This window comes from Eurytemora carolleeae, unplaced genomic scaffold (genome assembly GCF_000591075.1).
Source record: "Eurytemora carolleeae unplaced genomic scaffold, Eaff_2.0 scaffold15, whole genome shotgun sequence".
NCBI lineage: Eukaryota > Metazoa > Arthropoda > Copepoda > Calanoida > Temoridae > Eurytemora > Eurytemora carolleeae.
Window position 1 is genome coordinate 301,887 of NW_019396069.1, and position 22,836 is coordinate 324,722.

At 31.4% G+C, this 22,836-nt stretch overlaps 1 protein-coding gene and 1 long non-coding RNA gene across 3 annotated transcripts in view; one reads left to right on the forward strand and one right to left on the reverse strand.

The window, feature by feature from the left end:
• The first annotated feature begins 2,751 nt into the window (after nucleotides 1-2,751).
• LOC111711913 (uncharacterized) lies at nucleotides 2,752-6,815 on the forward strand. Its single transcript, XR_002767339.1, has 5 exons — nucleotides 2,752-3,276; nucleotides 3,615-3,675; nucleotides 3,907-4,010; nucleotides 5,862-5,966; nucleotides 6,408-6,815. It is a non-coding gene; the product is annotated as an uncharacterized LOC111711913 (long non-coding RNA).
• A 7,305-nt stretch (nucleotides 6,816-14,120) lies between these two features.
• LOC111711754 (calcium/calmodulin-dependent 3',5'-cyclic nucleotide phosphodiesterase 1A) overlaps nucleotides 14,121-22,836 on the reverse strand; it is a 30,944-nt gene continuing 22,228 nt past the window's right edge. For both annotated transcript variants that reach the window (XM_023486190.1, XM_023486183.1), the window contains 7 exons: nucleotides 21,658-21,723; nucleotides 20,385-20,489; nucleotides 16,942-17,119; nucleotides 15,907-15,997; nucleotides 15,526-15,575; nucleotides 14,775-14,831; nucleotides 14,121-14,293 (listed from right to left, as the gene is read on the reverse strand). In XM_023486190.1, the coding sequence (XP_023341958.1) occupies nucleotides 14,216-14,293; nucleotides 14,775-14,831; nucleotides 15,526-15,575; nucleotides 15,907-15,997; nucleotides 16,942-17,119; nucleotides 20,385-20,489; nucleotides 21,658-21,723 (625 nt within the window). In that variant the 3' untranslated portion in view covers nucleotides 14,121-14,215. The remainder of the gene's footprint in view (nucleotides 14,294-14,774; nucleotides 14,832-15,525; nucleotides 15,576-15,906; nucleotides 15,998-16,941; nucleotides 17,120-20,384; nucleotides 20,490-21,657; nucleotides 21,724-22,836) is intronic.

Genomic DNA, 22,836 nt, shown 5'->3' on the forward strand with positions numbered 1-22,836 from the left:
GAAATGGTTTGTATTCTTTTTATAAAAGTATTCTTGACTTTGCTGTTAGAAACAGCTTTTAGATGATTCATTATAAGAACGGCTTTTTATTTCTAAATTGAAAGGTCTTATGAGCTTTTTGTGAATGAAATGAAAGGACTTAATCTATTAAAGATAAAAGGACTATATAAGCATTTCTTCAATATTATCAATATGTTTTATTTTATTTTTCTTGGATTATAACATTTTTAATGCTCCCCACGGCAACAACTAAAAATGTTCAATTGTCGAGTATTGAACAAAACATTTCGCAAAAGTAATTGAAATGGTTAAAACTTTGTAAAAGTTATAAAAAGGACTGTTTGAGCTTTTTAATTTGAAAGGACATATTCAACAATACAAATGAAAGATTCAATTAACTTTTGAAAATGAAAGGACACATCGAGCAATACAAATGAAAGGTGCTTTTAATAATGAAAGGACATATTGAGCAAATCAAATTAAAGGTCTTATGGATCGATTAATTTTGGAAAAAAATACATTAAGCAAAACAAATGAAAGGTGTAATGAGCTTTAGAAAATGAAAGGACAAATTGAACAATATGAATGAAAGGTCTCATGAGCTTTTAAAAAATGAAAGGACTGTATATGAAAGGACCCTTGAGAAATACAAATGAAAGAACTTCTAAGCTTTTGAAAATTAAAGGACATGTTGTGCAAAACAAATTAAAGGTCTTATGGAGCGATTTATTTTTAAGAATAAATTGAGCAATACAAATGAAAGGTCTAATTAGCTTTTAAAAATAAAAAGGACAAATTGAGCAATACAAAATAAAGGTCTTTGGAGCTTTTAAAATGAAAGGACATATTGAGCAATCCAGTAAACGTCTTATTATGCTTTTACATATCAAAGTACACTTTAAAGCAATACAAATGATAGGTCTTTGGAGTGATTAAATTTAAAAAAACATATTGAGCATAACAAATGAAAGATCTTATGAGCTTTTAAAAATGAAAGGACATGTTGAGCAAAACAAATTGAAGGTCTTATTGAGCGATTAATTTTGGAAAACATAATGAGCAAAACAAATGTAAAGGTATTAAGAGCATTTAAAAATGAGAGGATATGTTGAGCAATACAAATGAAAGGTCTTTACGCTTTCACATATTAAAGTACAAATTGAGCAATACAAATGAAAGGTCTCTTGAGCTTTTGAAAATGAAAGGACAAATTGACCAATATGAATTATAGGTCTTTGGAGCTTTTAAAAAATGAAAGGACTGTTAAGAAATACAAATAAAAGGACTTCTAAGTTTTTGAAAATTAAAGGACATGTTGTGCAAAACAAAATAAAGGTCTTATGGAGCGATTTATTTTGAAAAATATAATGAGCAATACAAATGAAAGGTCTGATGAGCTTTTGAAAATGAAAGGACATACTGAGCAATACAGTTTATGTCCTCGCATGCTTTTACATATTAAAGTACAAATTGAGCAATACAAATTAAAGATCTAAGAGATTTTAAAAATAAAAAGGACCAATTGAGCAGTATGAATGAAAGGTCTTTGGAGCTTTAAAAATGGAAGGACATCTTAAGCAAAACAAAATGAAGGTCTTATAGAGCGAATAGTTTTGAAAACATAAAAAGCAAAACAATTAAAAATTATTATGAGCTTTTAAAATTAAAGTATAACTTGAGCAATACAAATGAAAGGTCTTAATTTTATTTTTCTTGGATTATAACATTTTTAATGCTCCCCACGGCAACAACTAAAAATGTTCAATTGTTGAGTATTGAACAAAACATTTCGCAAAAATAATTGAAATGGTCTTATTGAGCGATTAATTTTGAAAAACATATTGAGCAATACAAATAAAAGGTCTTTGAAGTTTTAAACAATGAAAGGACAAAATGAGCAAAACGAATGAATGGTCTTTTTAAAATTGAAATGACAGATTGAGCAATACAAATAAAAAGTCTTATAGAGCGATTAATTTAAAAGAATAAATTTAGCAATGCAAAAGAAAGGTCTACTTATGCTTTCATATGAAAGTACATATTGAGCAATACAAATGAAAGGTCTTGGGAGCTTTAAATAATGAAAGGACATATTGAGCAAAACAAATTAAAGGTCTTATAGATCGATTTATTTTGGGATAAAAATCATTAAGCAATACAAATGAAAGTAATGAAAGGTCTAATGAGCTTTTAAAAAATGAAAGGACATGTTAACAAATACAAATAAAAGGACTTTTTGAAAATTAAAGGACTTTTTTTGCAAAACCAATTAAAGGATTTATTTTGAAAAAATATAATGAACAATACAAATGAAAGGTCTGATGAGCTTTTGAAATTGAAAGGACAAATTGAGCAATACAGTTAATGTCCTCACATGCTTTTAAATATTAGGCAAAACAAATAAAAAAGTTCTTATGAGCTTTAAAAATGAAAGGACATATTGAGCAATACAGTTAATGTCTTCGCATGCTTTTACTTATTAAAGTTCAAATTGAGCAATACAAATTAAAGATCTATGAGTTTTAAAAATGAAAGGACCAATTGAGCAGTATGAATGAAAGGTCTTTGGAGCAAAACAAATTTAAGTTTTATGGAGCAATTAATTTTAAAAGATGAAAGGTCTAACTGAGCTCTAAAAGGTGAATTTAGAATTGTTGAGTTTAAAAAAAGTGATTTTCGCTTTAGAATAATGAAATTTTCTTGAACCTTTGAAAAATAAAAGGACATTTTTAACAATTTTAACAATTAAAATGAATGGAACTGACTTTTTTTTCATAAAATATTAAAGGACTTGTGAGCAATAATTCAACTGAGAGTTTAATGAGATGAAATAAATTGTTTGCCTTCAGAAAACTGACTTTTATGGAGCAATTAGAATGAAAAATTTTATTGAGCTTTTGAGTATGAAAAGACATTTGAGTAAAACTAATAAAATATCTGCTTGTAGATATGAAAGTACTTTTAAGCAAGCATGAATGAAAGGCTTTTTAAAAATATAGAATTAAAGTGATAGAATATGATTATTGTAATTAATATAAACATATATTTAGGTTTAACTGAAAATGAATTGCTTTTGATGCCTGGAACTCTTTAGTCTTTAAAATTGAAATGACTTGTTAAGTTCCATAAAATGAAATGGACTATTTGAGCAATATTTTATATATTGAGCCTTTAAATATGGAAGGACAGTATGAGCAACATTAAAGGACTTAGATCTGTAAAGGTGATAGGACTTTTAGATCAATCAAAATGAGAGGTCTACCTGAGCTTAAAAAGGTGATTTTAGACTTATTGAGTTAAAAGAAAAGTGATTTTTTGCTTTAAAAAATGAATTTTTTTGAGCCTTTGAAAAATGAAAATACATTTTGAACAATTAAAATAAATGGGGATTTTTGATAAAGAAAAGGACTTCTTGACTTTTTCATCCAAGAAATATGAAAGGAACTTTCAGAGCAATACAACTGAAAGTTGTTCCTGAACTTTAAAAAATTGAATGATATGTTAAGTTTAATGAGATAAAATAAATTGTTTGCCTTTAAAAATAGACTGTTTTCGAGCAAATAAAAGAAATATAATATGAAAGATTATTTTTAATTTCATAAACATTTATTTAGGTTTAACTGGAAATTAATCGCTATTGATGGCCTGGAACTCTTATAATCTTACAATTTGGAGGTAAAGAATTATTATTTTACTAGGGTGCTTAGCAAAGGAAATAAGCATTTATGAATTCGATAAATAAAACAGAATACATTCTCTGTTCACTTTAGTCACTGCTGAACACCTTTTTGTGGAGATTTTATTTTTATCATAGATTTCTATATAGAAAGATATTAAAGAATCTTAAAGTCGTTTTTCGCAAACCATAGATTGTAAAAACCTAATTTCATGTTTCTATATATTAAGGTTGATAAAAACGACCCAGCAGAGTAACGGACTTGCAGAAGGGGAGCACCAACGTCCACTTCTCTATGCAGAACCCAACAGAGAATACCTGGGATAAGATAACGGTATAAAAAAATAATAAGGGGAAAGTCTTTTCGGAGTTGTACATGGAACACAAACAATCTATTAAGATTTATAGACGAAATTAACTGATACAAAAATATTTTACTGGAAAAAACGAACAAAACCTTTAGAAAAAAATAATAAAATTGGTAAAAAATTTGAAAAATTATTAATTATAAATCTTCCTCGCGGAGTAGAGTTTCAAGCCTTTTTTCGCGTAAAATCATAAACATTTTCCGCATAGGAATTAATATTTAATCCCCAGTAGGTTTCTTCCTCCCAATATTTCTCTTGAAAAAAATGGGAGTTTTTTTCTCTTAAAAATAAACGTTTCTATTTTTCTTGTAAAAATCTTGAAATATTCCAACGTATGACATCAAAGTTACTCTTTCGTAATAGTCAAATTTTTATTTTTAATAAAACTATGATTTTAAAATGTTAATTTGTCGAGGAAGTCTAGGTCGAGGTAGTCGTAAGTCATCCGATTTGTCCTGGAAGTCTAGGTCGTCAGTTCTGTTGAGGTAGTCTAGGCTGTCAGTTCTGTTGAGGTAGTCTAGGCTGTCAGTTCTGTTGAGGTAGTCTAGGCTGTCAGTTCTGTTGAGGTAGTCTAGGTCGTCAGTTCTGTTGAGGTAGTCTAGGCTGTCATTTCTGTCGAGGAAGTGTAGGCTATCATTTCTGTCGAGGAAGTCTAGGTCGCCGGTTCTGTCGTGGAAGTCTTTGTTGTCAGTTCTGTCGAGTTAGTCTAGGTCGTCAGTTCTGTCGTGGAAGTCCAGGTCGTCAGTTCTGTTGAGGTAGTCTAGGTCGTCAGTTCTGTCGTAGAAGTCTAGGTCGCCAGTACTGTCGACGAAGTCTAGGTCGTCAGTTCTGTCGAGGAAGTCTTGGTCATCAGTTCTGTCGAGGAAGTCCAGGTCTTCAGTTCTGTCGGGGAAGTCTTGGTCGTCAGTTCTGTCGAGGAAGTCTAGGCCGTCAGTTCTGTCGAGGAAGTCTTGGTCGTCAGTTCTGTCGAGGAAGTCTAGGCCGTCAGTTCTGTCGAGGAAGTCTTGGTCGTCAGTTCTGTCGACGAAGTCTAGGTCGTCAGTTCTGTCGAGGTATTATAGGTCGTCAATTCTGCCGAGGAAGTCTATGTTGTCTTTTCCGTCGAGGCACTTGGGGTTGTCAGTTCTGTCAAGGTCGTCTGTTCTGGATCCGGAGAAGACTTGAGGTAACAGTGATTCGAATGAACCCTAACACCATGGCGAACAATAAACTTCGCCACAAACAGAACGGTAATATAAACTAATCAGAATACCTACGAATCTATCAGAAATAAAGTAATTTGTAAACTAAATCCTCCCCCCTCTCATTACCACATCCAAACCAACTATGATGGATTTTTTGGCTCTCGCTTTTATTTCGCAAATGAAAATAAAGAAATACAATTATTTCATCCTACAACTATAAATAAGGCAAGAACTCCATTTTTTGGCGGAATGTACAGTTTTTCTCTGAAAAAAGAGGAAATAAAATCTAAGGTCCTGAACAAAAATCTCGAAATCAAAATTTTTTTTTCAAACTTTGTGGGTTGTGTAACATCTGAATTATTGATTAAGTCTTTATTTTTCATTTATCAATAATTCAGATGTAGTTTTCATTTATAACTAGTAAAGCTTAAAAATTCCTTACTTGTAGAAATAAGAATTTCTCTCTATAAAAAAGTAAAATTTAACTCTCATAAACAAGAAAAATAAAAATAGTAACATTTCATTCCTAACAAATTAAATTTTTCCCAATGAAAAAATTATAATTTTTTTCTGGTAAAAATTTAAAAGTTTCTCTCGTTGAAAAAACCTAATCTAATGTTTCTATATATTAAGGTTGATAAACTACGACCCAGCAGAGAAACGGACTTGCAGAAGGGGAGCACCAACGTCCACTTCTCTATGCAGAACCCAACAGAGGATACCTGGGATAAGATAACGGTATAAAAAAATAATAAGGGGAAAGTCTTTTCGGAGTTGTACATGGAACACAAACAATCTATTAAGATTTATAGACGAAATTAACTGATGCAATAAATATTTTACTGGAAAAAAATAAATGATCGTGGCAAATATAGCGAGGAAAATTGTTGTGATAAAAAATAATTACCCCTTACGCTGACCATCTGTTTTAAACAAGTATCCGGAGAACAATGTCCATCAAATTTATTTTCCTTACTTTGTATCTAGTTAAAAAAAATTTAAAATTCTACATAAATAATAGGATTTTACACTCTAAAGGATAAACTCAATCAAGTGCAATCGTTAACCTGCAATCTTGAAAACTAACTAAAACTTAAGAAAGATACAATTGCATTATTTATTTTTTTCAACTTTTTTCAACGCAGAATATTATCACAAAATTGACGAATATATACTCAGGATGCGTAACCTGTGGACGGAGAAAGTCTGAAAGAAAAAGAAGACGGGATCATCAACCTTCTTCCTAAATTATCTGTATCATCAACCTTCCTCCTAAATTATCTGTATCATCAACCCTCCTCCTAAATTATCTGTATCATCAACCCTCCTCCTAAATTATCTGTATCATCAACCCTCCTCCTAAATTATCTGTATCATCAACCCTCCTCCTAAATTATCTGTATCATCAACCCTCCTCCTAAATTATCTGTATCATCAACCCTCCTCCTAAATTATCTGTATCATCAACCCTCCTCCTAAATTATCTGTATCATCAACCCTCCTCCTAAATTATCGGTATCATCAACCTTCCTATTGCTTGTCTGTTTGTTTATTTGTTTGTAACCAATAAACGGCTAAACTATCAGACCAATATTTTGTGTAGGATCTCACATGAGCCCAGGGAACGTCTATGAATGCTCGGAATTACAAATTATTGTCTCCAAAAGTTTTTTATTTTCGTAAAAATTTTTAAATCCACGAAAAATAAATTGTCAATCCACAATTTTTTTATCGAAAAGATAAAGAAGAAGATTTAGCAACAATTAAAAGTTGAAATAGAAGATCTCCTCGATAGCCTAGTATAGTATTATAGGAAAGGGCTTTTTTCTCCACGCCCTTCACTCACATTTATAGATTATGTTGAACGGAACATAATAGACAGGATTTATCTGATTAATAGATAATTACCAAGAATCATCTCCGGAAAAGGATTCATTCCTTACTATAACTACAATGGAAATACAAGCCACGGAGTTCTATGAATATAGAATATGGAACGTCCCAGCTAGATGAAACACCATTTTCCAATTAAAAAAATAAAGTTCTTACGTTTGTTTTAAAAAATTTCAGTTGAGTGGTATGGCTTTTATAGCGAAAGATTAGTCAAGCTACTATTATATATAGATAGATTTTTAAACTTGACTTTTTGTATTTTGTATTTTATTTTGTATTTTAAACTGACTATTTGTATTTAACAAACGCCAAAACGGCTGAACCGATCGGGCCTAAATCTGTTGTGGCAACTCACATGATCCCTAGGAAGGTTTATAACTGGTTGAAATTGAAAAAATTTGCCTGATAAAAATCTGACGTTTACGATTTTAAGTAGAAAATCCGCGAACTTTTTTTGTTAATAGAAGAAAATGAAAATTAGCGGAAATAAACATTTGAAAACTGATGACGAAACCTTTTCAAACTTTGTCCTCCAACTTGCTCCAAGCCAAAGATATTGTCAACGAGTTTGACATCTGATATGGTGCTGCATCCTAGATACATTGTCCAGCTACTCAATACAAAGATATTGTCAACGAGTTTGACATCTGATATGGTGCTGCATCCTAGATACATTGTCCAGCTACTCAATACAAAGGTTAAATGCAGGATTTAAAAATTACCGCCATCCGGACAGTTTTAAAGCTCCTTCCATGACGCTTTGAGGGAAAGACAAAAATTACAATATTTCTTATGTTCTTAACTATAATGCTGCAATCTCAGCTCAACTATCCCCCACTACTCCTCTGAATGGTAGACATCTATTATTTTTCTGAAAGACATTCTTCTTTCTGGATGTTAGATATCTGCTAGATATCTAACAGATATCTGCTAGATATCTGTTAGATATCTGCTATTTTTCTGAAAATGTTGGACATCTGTTATAGTAGAGTATGGCAGACAGTCACTTTCCTGTTTTTATTCTAATATTCCCATTTCCAGTGAATATTCTATATTTTCAGGACTCGCGGGAAACCTTTCTCCTCTCAAATATACACAGAGCAGAAATATGAAATACAAGGATATAAGGGGGAGTACATGGTTTCCAAGTAGCAAAGGGGCTCATTAAAATAATTTTATCAAACCCATTACAGTTGTCAAATCTTTTAGGGGGCCCCCTCTATCGGTGGTTCTGATATTTCTTCTATAAAGCAGAAACTATATTTTTCGTAAGCTGTTAACTTTTTTTCAATATATCTTTATCGCAGAAGTTTTATTTTTAGTGCACACAAGATACATATATATAGTATATATATTACAGGAAGAACGAATCGATTCTAGAATGAATAAAGCTTGTATTACCCATGAAAATGTTCCACTATGTTTTGATAGGTATATTGGATTTGTTATGATTTATGACGGTATTAGATGTATTCCGATATTTTCTGCTCTGCTGCAACAATGCTCATGTCACTCTGCAGTCCTATAGATCAACTTTTCCAATCTAATCAGATTTTTTTTTCGAAAAATCATTCTTAAAGGGACTGTAAAGGAAAAATAAAAGAGGGTATAGGCTGAAAGCTAATCACTTTAGCTCTTGATCGCGACCCATAAAAGTTTAATCTGATGTTCCTGTCTCGAAAAATTGATATAAAACTGTGTTAAAATTATACGAAAGTTCATATATGTTAAATTGATAAAATCTTAAACTTCAATCACGTGACCAGAACTATCACCAATGGCAGAGCAGTATACTGATCACGTGTCTCCGCCTGTATCACGTGACTGCACTGCCATTGGTGGAATTTCTGGTCAAGCAATACGGACGTATAAATAATATTATGAATGAAATCTATTAAAAATAGAAGTAACAAATATAAAAGTAAACCTAATTTACAATTAGTTTACTCTGGGATATCATCGTTTTCAGATTGGTTGCTTATTTGCTGAATATGATCTGTTTAAACCTACTACTTATATACAAAATTGTATATATATTGATTTTCGTATAAATTTGACGAAGTTGTATATCAATTTCTCGAGATAGGAACATCAGATATGACTTTCATGGGTCGCAATTGAGAGCTTTCAGCCTATACCCCCTTTTATTTTTCCTTAACAGTCCCTTTAAATATTCTTCGCTGTCTACAGATTTCCTGTCATAACGTCACAACAATAAGTTACATTTTATAATTCATATTCTCATATATGTATTTAACCTTTAAACATGCATACAAATAAATAATTAAAACTTTTTAGTCTAGAGTCTGACTCGCATTTGAGTATAGTTTGATGCACTCTTTTTTAATCCCACATTATTCTGAGTCCTGAATCCCTAGATATTATCTCTCCTTACCCAAGCTCACTTACACGCTAAATTTTCAAACTTTATTGTCCCGGCTGAGTAGGTTTTTTGTCCCGGCTGAGTAGGTTTATTGTCCCGGCTGAATAGGTTTCAAATGTTTGACAATATTTTCCGCATTGTTGGTCGGATGGAGGCTCTCTGAATAATTACAACGACAGTCCCTATAATCTCAAAATATACCGCCTCTACCCATGACAAATTGTAGATAAATAGTTCTTAAACTCCTGAAAGAAACTCGTTTTTATATTTGCATAATGCATAACACTGGGACATTGTATAGTTTGATATTAAGACTGGGATGATGAAAAGAATATTTCCTGTTGTTTCTGTTGAAAGGTTGTTTAAGAATGAGTTGGAAAGGAGCGGAAATGAGAAGCAGGTCCCTTATTTCCTGGTTCATGAACAAACTATACAACTTTACTTTTACCATTGTTTCTATTGAAATATATTAAGGAGAAAAGCATATTACAAGGATGACATTGATATCCTGATCTCTTATATTCAGTTGACTAGGTCTTTTGCTATAAAGTTTAATCTTTTTGACGCCAACAAATAATCTACAAATGCAACAAGCATTAAAATAAAAAGAAATCGGACCGGAGCACAGTACCTGGCAGCTAAGGAAAAACGGCAAAAACCCTCTAGTCAATGTTACTGAATTGATTTCAACCTATTTAGGCTCAAAATATATTAAAATTTAATCAGTAACCCCACACAAGTCAAGAAAACAATTTTGCAAACTTTTTGTAAAATATTTTTGAAAATTTACAAATTCTGAGTTGTCTCCCACTATCTCAATATACTTTTCTGTAAAAATTGCATAGAAAAAATCCCAGACCTTGAAACTTTGAGATTTAATTTCTCAAAAACGTGCTACTTCGGGCCGTTTTTTTTTGCCGGGATTCCTGCATAGATTCAAGATTCTTCCCCATCAAAATTCAGGATGGACAAGTGTGGACATTTTTAGAAAAAGTAAATATTGTGAACGTTTTTTTCTGGAAATTTATAATTTTTTCTGAAATTCTGAAATTTGAATTTCTACCTCAATCAATTGAATTTCAACGGATCATGGTAAATTCTTACAACCCGAGGGTTTATTTTCAAGAATGGATCAAGAGCCAAAAGATCAATCATAAGCTAATAAAATCATGTAAGTTGAAGAGAAAACAAAAAAATGATTTGTTTGCCGGATTAAGAAAGAGTAGATTGGCCTTTTTTTACCTCATCTATTTTATTTCAAATGAATTAAAACACTAAATATAAACATCCTTAACAATCATCATTTCTTTTCGACACAAATTAATATAATATTCGTTGTTAAATTTTTTTTATTTTGGGATTCAATTGTTCTATTCTATCTAAATCAACATCGAAAGTTTAAAATTATAATATTATTCATTATTCGTTCATAAAATATTTGCACAAATGTATGAAATATTTACACATTTTATTAATGGCAGTCAATGATTGATTATTAACGGAACAATCTTAAATAGTATAATCATTAATATTTCGGAATTAATTGGTTTGAAGCGCACAAATATCATTATATTGTGCTGAGTTTTGCCACTTCGTATGCCTGAGATTCAAAGTAGGAAGAAAAAAAATTTCAAAATTGATGAGAGAGGGGAGGAATGCCAGCCACAACAATTTCTCGTCCGAGCCATATTCTCCTCTTTTTCTCGTCCGAGCCAACTCGGAATCCTCGTCCCTCGTTAATTTTGTGTTATAAAGTTTCCAATTCTTGAAGATAAAACTATTTTTTTAAATATGGCCACGTTACATTAGGGCATAAAATATGGATGGAGTATTGCAATGATAAATCATGTTTGAATCTTCAAACCCATGAGAATGATATAAAACTTTATCTAGGTAAAACTTAAATCTCTTCTGCCTCTGTAATGGCTAACCTTCGTGATATAAAACAAATAGCAAAATATTCGGCATACCTCTGCCTATAATTTTCCACATGGAACCACCCGGAGAAAACTTGGAATTATTTGCGGCATTCTACACCAGGAATATCTAAATAAAAAAGCTGAACATTTTAAAGACATTTAAATTAAAATCTTTAATTCAATTTAAACTTTTTTTTTCGATTTACAAAAATTTGATATTTCATTTATGCTCTAACGTGGCCCGATTCTTTAAAAATAGTTTTATCTGGAAGGATTAGACACTTAAAAAAATAATATTGAAAGGACGAGGATTTCGCGGTGGCTCGGACGAGAAAATGAGGAGAATGTGGCTCGGACGAGAAATTGCTGTGGTTGGCCTTATTCCCCTCGATAAGACCAAGGTTGCATAATAAGGTTGGTTACTCTCGATGCGCTCCAAGATAGATTTGTAAAAACCTAATATGACTTCACTGATTATAGAGGCGAGAGATGAGACACAGTTTAATTTTTTTACTCTTTCCTGTGGGTACGCAAATCAAAATCATTAAAGCAATACAAAATGTGAAATGAATCTACTGAATTCTACTGATACATGACTGGAACGTTATGTTACTTTACTTTCCCTCGGGATGAATTAAAATAACTTTCAAGCTGTTGTAAATTAGAAATTGCGGATTTTTATATCAAAAGGTGAATTGATAAAATTTATTTCTCTTTTCAGAAAATTCGTATTTTGTCTGCTGTCATCCCACGGTATTATACTCTGGATGTTTTACAATTAAGTTATGTTGGCCTTGGGAACCCTGTGAATTTAAATGAACTTAATACTCATAAGAAAGCTCTGATCATCGTTATATCTTAGCAACCTGATGTCGTTAATATGTCAAACTATGAGTAAAACTGTCGTAGTTTTAAATCTCTAAGAATATAAGGATTAGAAATGTAGATTTTGTGGCAAGTACTCGGTTCCTTTATTGTCTTTAAATTCATACTGCACATTTTACACAGAAACAGAAACAGATATAGTTTAGAAGTATATTTCAAGATAAAGTTGGTATTTAATGAATAATATATTATCGAGATGAAATTACGATACTCAATTAATTACTAGTTAAGTAAAATTTTAAGAAAGGAAACATAGTCCTAACCAAGGTACTAAGGCAAGGAAAGTTAATTGCGGTCGCGTAAACTCTGAAACCAGTTCTCTCTGGGCGAAATTTGTAAACAAGAATAGATGCATCAGTGTTCGTTTAGTATCCGAGGAGGTTAAAATGATTAAATTTTGATAATTTTGATAATTCACATAATAGTTTCCTATGACCAGAATATTTCATTGATTTTTAATGTTTAAGATGGATCCCATGTGAGGCTTCGACATCCGTTTTGTGTTTACATTACCGCCCAAAGACAATACACTGCAGTACAAAAAATGCGTACACCTCTAAACTAACTTTCCTTGCATTGAAGTCGGTTTAAACATATTTGGTACAATATTCTTATTCAATTATGAAGGAAAGATGATGATTAAAATTGAAGAGTTTTGTTTATATTATTTTGCAAAACTGATTTTTACAACCAAAAAAATTATAAATCAGCATTAGTCTCACTATTCTGGGTGACTTCATATTTTCTTAATGAAAATAATGTAAACAAATCTACCACCCTTAAAATGTTACAATATGCACAATTTACTATTAAATTTAAGGGTTTTTAAAAGTTTTACCTAAAATCTATATTTTCAAGATATTTCTGGTGATTTTATTTTGTTTTTGTTTTGTTTTCAAATGTTTAAAATATAATGTTACAATTACAGGAAATCTATCTAAAAAAATATCAAAGGAATACTTACGTTCTAAATGGAATGCCGACATTTAATTTTTAATAATGTCGTTAATATCATAACGTAATGCCTTTTACGTATTTTAAATATATGTACTTTACAGTTTAAACACTTATTTATCAAGACCGCATGGATTTTCTTTAGAATAATAAGTACGGTCTGCAAAATGAAAGTTTGCTCATAAACCATTTCATAATTCAAATGCAAATTGTAAAACAGCCTTTGTCGACAGATTAGATTTTATTAAATTAAATTCCATGGATCAAAATTATGAAGAATTCAAGTCAAAATTATGGCTCCAATACAGTGTACAATGCACATATTGTAATTATACAATATGCATTGTAATTTTACAAGATAAAAAGAGTTTGTAAATTGTAATAATACTTCGAAATTACTGTTCATGTTTTCCAATTATAAGCGATTTTGTTACAACAACCTTATAAAAATCAGGTGGGTATATTATTATTTAGAAAACAATAAACAATAGAACATCGGAGCAACCTAATTTTAGATTTTTCAAAATAAAAATGTTGATGATTTTTTTCTTTGAAAATATATCAGATACGTTTAATCAAATCTTATTTTCAAACTTGTTGTGAATTCTTCAGTCTAGGATTTATTTCACAGCAAATAATTCCAATTATATATGTATACTATATATTTGAGTTATTGACAAATTTTTATGCGTATGAAAAGAAGTTATCAGATCCCAGTCATTTTATTAAAATCAGAAAGAAACTTCCATTATTTTGTAAACTTTTTCGAAATTTTTAATAATTATATAAGATTCAACTGAACGCTATATTTAAGGTGAAATTGTGATGTTTAACAGAAAGAAAGTTAAATATTCCAGATTCACGATTTTAGATGGTTTATTCATCAATAATCCTCTTTTAAAATACATTATCCATGGACAAAATATCTGCTACGTAAAGATAATTTTCTTTCCTTATCTGGAATCCATATTCCAAGAAGCAGGGGATGCAGGTGGGGAGATTACAGTGCTAGGAATATTCTTCAATACTTCCTAAAATAAAAGCTATGTCAACATTTATATATTGAATTAATTTTAAAAGATTTTCAGGAAAAAATCTAAATTATTGTTGTAATTTTGAGGTATTGATTAATGTTAATTTTAGATAAAACTACAGAAAGTATATTACATGGAACCTATCTGGGGATTCGGCCATTTTGTGTTTTTGTTACTTTGGCGGATTCATAGTGAAGAGAACGCACAATAGTTATAATGATGGTAAGTGATCTAAACTATATTTTATTTTTGTTTGAAATCTTTTTATGTGATCAAACGCAACTCATGTTTCTATGGTTTTATCGTTCGTTTACAAAGTTATTATAGAAATTACAGTGACAAACACCCTTTTACATAATGCACCCTGCATAGGTAAAAGAATGGAGGAGAGCTTATTATTGACAATCATTATATTATGATTTGAATTTTTAGATTTCACCTAAATCTACGACGTTTATCTCCTCTGGACTAGACTTACTTTGTGTTTTGTGCGGGAGCTTGTGTCAATTATCACTTGGTGCTCATTTATAATCTCCTGAAACATTAGGAACATCAGGATTCTATGTAGGCGTTAGGATAGGACTCATGAGAACTAACACAAAACATCAGAAGTCATTGTGGAAAAAAAAACATTTGAACTCGCACGCTGACATCAGAAGATCGGAACTCCCCCTAAAACATCAGAACTCACGCAGACCCATCAGGATTTGCACAGAAACATCATAACTCACACAGGAACATTTATAGCTCACACGAGGACATCAGAACTCAAACCGGAATATTATAACTCACACACGAACATCAGAACAAACACAGAAGCATCAGAACTCACACAAGAGCATCATAAATTATCAGAATTCGCACAGAAACATCAGAACTCACACAGGGACATATATAGCTCACACGGGGACATCAGAACTCACAAAGGAAAGAACTCTCATTGTAACATCAGAACTCACACAGAAAATCAGAATTCACACGGTAACATCATAACTCAGAACATTAGAACTCAAATGAGAAAAATTAAAGAATACATTACAGCTGAAATTTGTTAAATATTGGGTAATATTTGCAGAGTTGATTAAAAAATCTTATATAAGAAAACATATATTTAGATCAATGTCCTGTTTGTAAATTAATGGACAAGTATTTCTTCATTGTCATTAATTTTTTCATTTTCAATTTTTTTGACATGAGAAGAGAAATGATTAATTAAAGTTAGTCATTACCTCAGATTTCGAGAAATGGTTTGCAGGAGAGTTTTCAAGTTCATCATTTTCTAAATAATTAGACTTCTATTCAGTAGAAGTGAGAGCTGGGGGGGGGGGGGACTAAGAATGGACAACTTAATTTGTTTAAATTGGGAATTATACACAAAACCTATCCCTCTCACAGTGAGTTAACTGAAAAAATTTAAAACTAAATGTTCTGAATCCCTGTTAAATAGTTTATTAATAAAAAAATATTCTTCTTATCTTAAATAAATCTAGATTGCTTAAACAATCTTGTTTTAACGATTTGGCCATATTGAGAAAAAATTTGCATAGAATTTCCTTTCCAGTTTTTAGTGTCTCCCGGTTGGCAAAGCCGGAACTGGCAGCATATCTTACCTCGTCTTTCAAACCTAGCGGAGCAAACCCTTGGAGGTTTCAAATCCTTTCCAGCATCAGAGGTCTCTATACCCGTCTCCCCATCCTCGGCCTAAACAATACACTCTGATTTAACTTTTAGGTCATGATCCAGACTCCAATTTTCGAGACTGTGTCAACTTTGAAGTGTCGCACTTTTAAATCACTGTGATGTTTTCTAAAAAAAACTTCATTGATTTATGCAACACAGACGCGCAAGAAAACGTCCAGTTAAAAAATATCTTTATCTGTAATTCATAGATGACATATTCCAGGAAGCTGATAGGATTTGTGTATGGCACTTTCAAATTAAGGATAAAATACAAGGTTTTATATAAAATGTATAATTATATAGTTGCTGAATTGAGTGCAGTTTCTCTTATCTCAATCTCTCTAGAATGAGAAGCTTAATCTTGAAAGGATTCAATGAATTTTAGATGAGAAGTCTGGTCAAATTTTGTATTCTATCCTCCAGTAAATAACAAGATAGTGTTTAATCTGCATCAGACCTTTCTTTGGTGAAAACTAATATTATGACAATATTATGTGATATCATTGGGATTATCGGAGAATATTTTTCAAATGTCGCATTTCCCACCTTTGAACCCTTTACTACAATCTTTTGCTGGCGCACATCTAAAATTGATAAAACTTTTTCCCTCTTAAAATCAACATTTTATATCCAACATTTATATATATGGTGTGTATAGCCGGCCAAACAGCTGGACCGATTGGGCTGAAATTTTTTGTGGACACTCATGGGTTAGTCGGGCGGTGTTATAGGCTTAAAAAAATAGAATTTTTTTTTCAAAATTTTTTTTCACTTGGCAACACTGGGCCTTTCAGCTAGTTATAAATAATTTATAATATACTAACTGAAGTGCCCGGCATTGTCCAGGTTTTTCACAGTTACTCCCGCCGTTTACCCGCGCTTGGTCTTGAATAATGATTTTAGCTGAAGTGCCAGGCGTTGCCCGTGGAATTAAAAAACTCCCAATTTAGCCTATTTCAACTCACCTTTGCCTGCCATTTTGATTTATTAACCAACAAGATTTCATTCCAAGGTTTCTGTATTTCCTTGTTCTCTTGTCGCGAGCAAAGAACCAGAGACATGGCATCCCCTGCTATACCAAGAGTTGGAACCACGATAAAGTCTATGAAACCAATCTGGGACTGTGGAACCATTGTATTCTGCCTACTCATCATATTCTCGTTAGAAAAATTCAAGACTGAATAAAGTGATTAGAATTTTCTTCCTTTGTTCAATATTAAATCCTGAAAATTTATTTTTTCATTTTGTTTTGAATATTTTTTCTATTTTGATATGTAATCATAAAGACATTGAACTAGAAAATTTTTATTATTTACAACTAATTTGTTGGGAACTGTTAAGGAAATTTTACATTACCAAGTGTTCGTTGAACCCTGGATGTCATTTCGGCAAAATTGGTCGAGTGAACCCGTGAATAACTAGCATTTTAAATATCCGAAAAATTAGTTAGTTGTACACAATTTACTGTTTTTTGAGATAAAAATGCTCAAATTTTTTCACAGACACTCAACAGAACTGAAGGTTATTTACATAATTGGGAAACATGGATTAGTAATGTTGGTTATAGGGCGGTAAAAACTAACAAAAATTTTCCTAACATAGAAATTTTCTTTGAATGTTGGTTATAAGGCGGTAAAAACTAACGGAAATTTTCCTAAATCATAGAAATTTTCTGTGAATGTTGGTTATAAGGCGGTAAAAACTAACGAAAATTTTCCTAAATCATAGAAATTTTCTGTGAATGTTGGTTATAAGGCGGTAAAAACTAACGAAAATTTTCCTAAATCATAGAAATTTTCCATGAATGTTGGGTAATACTAAATATTTGGTTGAAAATTATGAATGAAAAGTATAGGAGAAATATTAAGCTGAGTAAGCTAAGCTCCTGTAATCTCCAATATGAACAAAATAAAATATAAAAATATTTCTAGTCAACACTCAACACTACGAAGGATTTATTTGGATAATTTACGTTAGCACATTTTACATTTCTTAGAAATAAAACATTCATGAAAGAAAATTTTCATATTTCCTAGATTAAAATGAATTGAGTTTTTGTAACAAATAAAACTATTGCATCCTAAATTGGTATTTTTTAGTTGAATTTCCCCCTATTTTCCATTAATTTGTTAAATTTGTTAAAGATACCGATTACAAGAGTTTTGTCATCAAGCAGAGAAATCTAAAAAAATGACATTGTAAAGAAACTGTAGATGCAATTTAAAGTAGTTTTTTTTAGAGTGCATGGCATTGAATTCTTAAAAAAAAAATAAAAACCTAATGGACTCCAGTCTAATTTTCTAATACCTAAATCTTTGCGTCTTTTATGCCATAGACCTTGATATTTCAAACTATAAATTCTGTTAGATAAAATAGTCTAGGTTTTAAATATCAAAGGTTTACACCATCAGGGTGCAAAAAAATAGGTTTTCGAAAATTTGAGCTTGTTGCACAGACTCAATTCCTTTATTATAGAGACAACCCTCTATTTTTCGGATATTGTATAATTTGGAGTGTTAGTAAGTGATAGCGATACGAAGGTTTGTGTGGTGTAGGTATTATCGGATGCCAACTAGATTATTTTTGGCTCCTTTCATTTTGACCAAGATCTGGTGATTACCAGGATTAATTTACTGTTACGTTGGCTAGTCTATATTTTACAAATCCTTGAACATGGTTTGTTAGTAGACATTAGTCCCGAACAAGGAGCTAAGATTGAGTTTATTCTGTATGTAATTCACTTATGTAAAGCAAATCTATGTAAATTGAACGACATGTTGCACGCTTATAGCACCAACAACTTTCATTAGAATTTTTTAATTTGGTTCCAATCTATATATATATATATACATGAACCTAACTGTTTTATTGTAGCAGGAAAATGATGTTTTGATCTTTCCTGCGACTGTAAATAGCATTTTGTTTGTCAGTTATTTTTACCCTTCGTTCGCACTCAACCCCATTTTGCCTCCCCCCCCACCTTTTACTGATATTTAACGGGTTTTCTTGTTTATGTTTGGTTTCTATATTTAACCCAAGCCACGCGGAGAAATCCGTTATCTCCAAGCCCGGGAGCTGGGGAGCTGGCCGGCCAGCTCACAGGGCGTGGGGTAGAATGCGAACTAAGGGTGGAGCGAAATAGAGGGAAAAAAGACAGTTGTGATTCAGCTCCCTTGAATTAAGGTTCCCTTGAAGAATTCCCCTATTTGACGAAACTAATTTGATTAACAATATTTAATTTGTATAAGTGAGACGATGAAAATGAAAATGTAAAATGTCTCCTGTTTGATAGAACTGATTAGATTCATAATATTTAGTTTGTATTAGTATCGTTCGATTTAAAGTTTGTATCTTTTGTATATAAATATATTGTAAGAAAAACCGACGCGTTGAATATTTGAGAAACTCAGTGCATTGCTTTATTGATTTTTATTCATATACTATATTATGTATTGTAATATTAAATACTACCTTTCACGTCCAAAATTTAACAGAAATAAAAACAAACAAATTAATCTTCATTAAAAAAAAACTTAAAAGTTATTATTAGGTTTTTTTTGGAATAATAATATTATCGCTTTTGAAATTAGATATTATTAGACAATATCGAATTCGTCACTAAATTCTCATGTTTTTTGGGACACCATGTAGTAGAAAATATTTTCAACTAACGTTAAGATAATAGAAACTGTTGGAACTGATTAGCGAAAACCCAATGGATCATTCAGTTCTCAGAAAAATACACTCCCAACTTGATACATATAAATACACTCCCAACTGGATACATATAAATACACTCCCAACTGGATACATATAAATACACTCCCAACTGGATAACTATAAATCCAAGTCATAGGAAAAGCTAGGCGATCAAGGCGAAAATTATCTTTCAGATGTCTTTTTTTTATGAATTATTAAAATATTGCCAATCACGGGGCGGAATTAATTCTTGTACAGGTAAGGCCAGGTCGGTACGAATTTAGTAGAGTATTCCAAATCGTTGACTTTCCTTAATGGAAGTTGGTAGAAGATACAAAATGTAATATTTGTATCTTGATTGTATCTCGCACTATACGATTAATATATAACGAAGAGGGTATTCTTTTTTGGTTTTTTTTCCCCATCTCTTTAAATCAAATAATTTACGTTTATGTAATATGAAAACTAAATTTAATTCGGTTCTGCATTTAAAATTTGGAAGTTTTTGATTAAAAGTCAAATAAACGTTTTAAAAGTGTTTCTTTACGATATACCGATTAATTTCATAATTCTGTTTCTATACGAAATACCGATTATTTTCAAGATCCTGTTTATTTACGAAATAACAATTAGTTTCATAATTCTGTTTCTATACGAATTACCGATTCATTTCAAAATTCTGTTTCTTTACGAAATAACGATGAATTTCCTGTCGCAAAGTGGTGAGAAGTCTAATCCTCTGCTACGTTCCATATCTCCTTGTCGAAAGAACTCTTCCATACATCTTGCAGTCCATTGGTGATGTAAATCCCACCTGAACATATTAATATGTATTGGTCACCCATCCTTTACTTGACTCCTGTTCACATTAGCTTAACTTAAAGGGAGTGACCGGCTATGTAAGGTAGTTGAACTGAGTATTCAGTGTTGTGGATACGTTTTCAGAATTAGTTTTTTTAATTATCAAATAACGACGACATAAAATGTAAAAAAATTCTACAGTAAACGAATTAATTGTTTAGGAACAGTTTGAGAAAATAAAAATTGATCTTATCATCGAAAATAAGTAATCTTGTTCAATTATTAGTTTCTATTTTCTCATTTTTCTGGTTTCTCATTTTTCACAAAGATTTTCTGCAGATTTTCTGGAATATTATTGAAAAGACGACATTTGAAGAATTTGAAGAAATCTGCGAATAAATTCAAGGAAAATGAGAAATTCAATATAATGATGAAAACAAAATGATTGATTCTAGCATTGATTTATTGACACATTTCTTTTGAGAATATGTTCCTAACCATATAATTAGATTACTGTATAATTCTTACTATATTTTTCGTCGTCGTTATTTAATGATTAAAAAGAATCTAATTCTGAAGAGTAGGAGTTTTGAATGTCGAATTAGCGCGCAAACTCAGGATTTACAGATCTTTAAAAAGTTTTATATCTCTCAAATGAATCCGAAAGAAGTTTTCCACAACACTGCATACTCAGTTTGACTACTTTACATAGCCGGTCACTCCCTTTAAAGATCCATTGGTGTTGTAAATCCCACCTAAACGTATACATATATACTTGGTCACCAATCGTTTAAGCAACATTTTACACATCAGCTTAAACGTGCATTTTATTATTATTCATTGTATAATAAAATATGTACAAAACACTCAAAGAATCCTGTATTTTGTAAATGAAAATTTTTAAAGTTCTTCGTTTGCAATTTTCTTCTTTAATACTGAATGCAAAAAGGGAGGGCGTAAAATAGTTAACGCAAAGATTTCAAACTAAGTATTTCTTCTTTGAAGTAATGATTAAACGAGAACTAGAAGTTCAGATTTTGTTGTTCCTACATTTTAAAAGAAAACACTGAAACATATGTGCATTCATCAGGAATACATAGAATTACGTTAATATTTTCAAACATAGGAGAGTCGGATATGGGGGGGGGGGAGGGGGGCTAATCATTGAATAGTTTATTTACCGTTTTGCTGGATGTGACACATCGCAAGAATGAAGGAGAAGACTGAGCACTTTGGTTTTATCCACACTACAATATAGTGAAATACAATATTACTAAATTATTCAGCATAACATATACGGAGTGCTCCAAAAACCGTGAGAATTACGTGACGTCAAAGGCTGATCATATTTTGGAATTTCCAGAATTTGTAATAGTTTACTATGCGAAAGGATGTTTGTAAAAATTCAAAAGTCGTCATTAAATTTCCATTTTTATTTGCACACCCGAAAGAGGAGAGGAAGGCCATCCACAACATTTTCTCGTCCGAGCCACATTCTCCTCATTTTATCGTCCGAGCCACCTCGAAATCCTCGTTCTTTAATAATTATGTGTTTTAAAGTTTCTAATTCCCAGAGAAATTTTTTTTTATATAAATCTGGTCACTTTAGGGAATACTAAATGGATAAACTAAAGTATTACAATGATTTTTTCATGTTGGACCGTTTAAAGCTATGAGAATAATGTCAAATTCTACCTCTGCCCATCATTTTTTCCCATGGAACCACCCGAGAAAATTCTATGGTTTTTGCTATTTTTAACAAAAAAGATTAAAGTTCTATAAACTCGAAATTAGTTTAAGCATTCTATGCCTGAAATATCCAAAAATGCATTTTTAAGGATATTGAACTGTAAAACTTTTTTTTCGATTTAAAAAAATCAATATTTCGTTTATGACTTTAACGTGGCCCGATTTGGAGAATTAGATACTTTTAAAGGATAATATTGGAAGGACGAGGATTTCGAGGTGGCTCGGACGAGAAAATGATGCGAGTGTGGCTCGGACTAGAGATTGTTGTGGTTGGTCTCCTCCCCTCCCCTAAATATAGGAAAAAAATTTTAATTGAACTTCCTTTTCCACTATAAACAAAATCCGCCATTGGCATTCATAGAAAGGAAAACTTTTATATTTCTTCTATTTTAGAATAATCTAAAAGCTGGGACAAGAATGACTAATTTTGAAAATTCACACTACAGCTTACTGGGATTACTATTTTAGTCGTTGGTAAATCATGATATCATAGATCCAGACTGCTGTACAAAGTTGAATACATTTTCTAGGCTAGGTCTGCTTTGAAGTGTTGCATCGCCTTGGGCTTTGATTTTAGCTCACAAACTCAAATGTACTTTTTAGAACTAAAA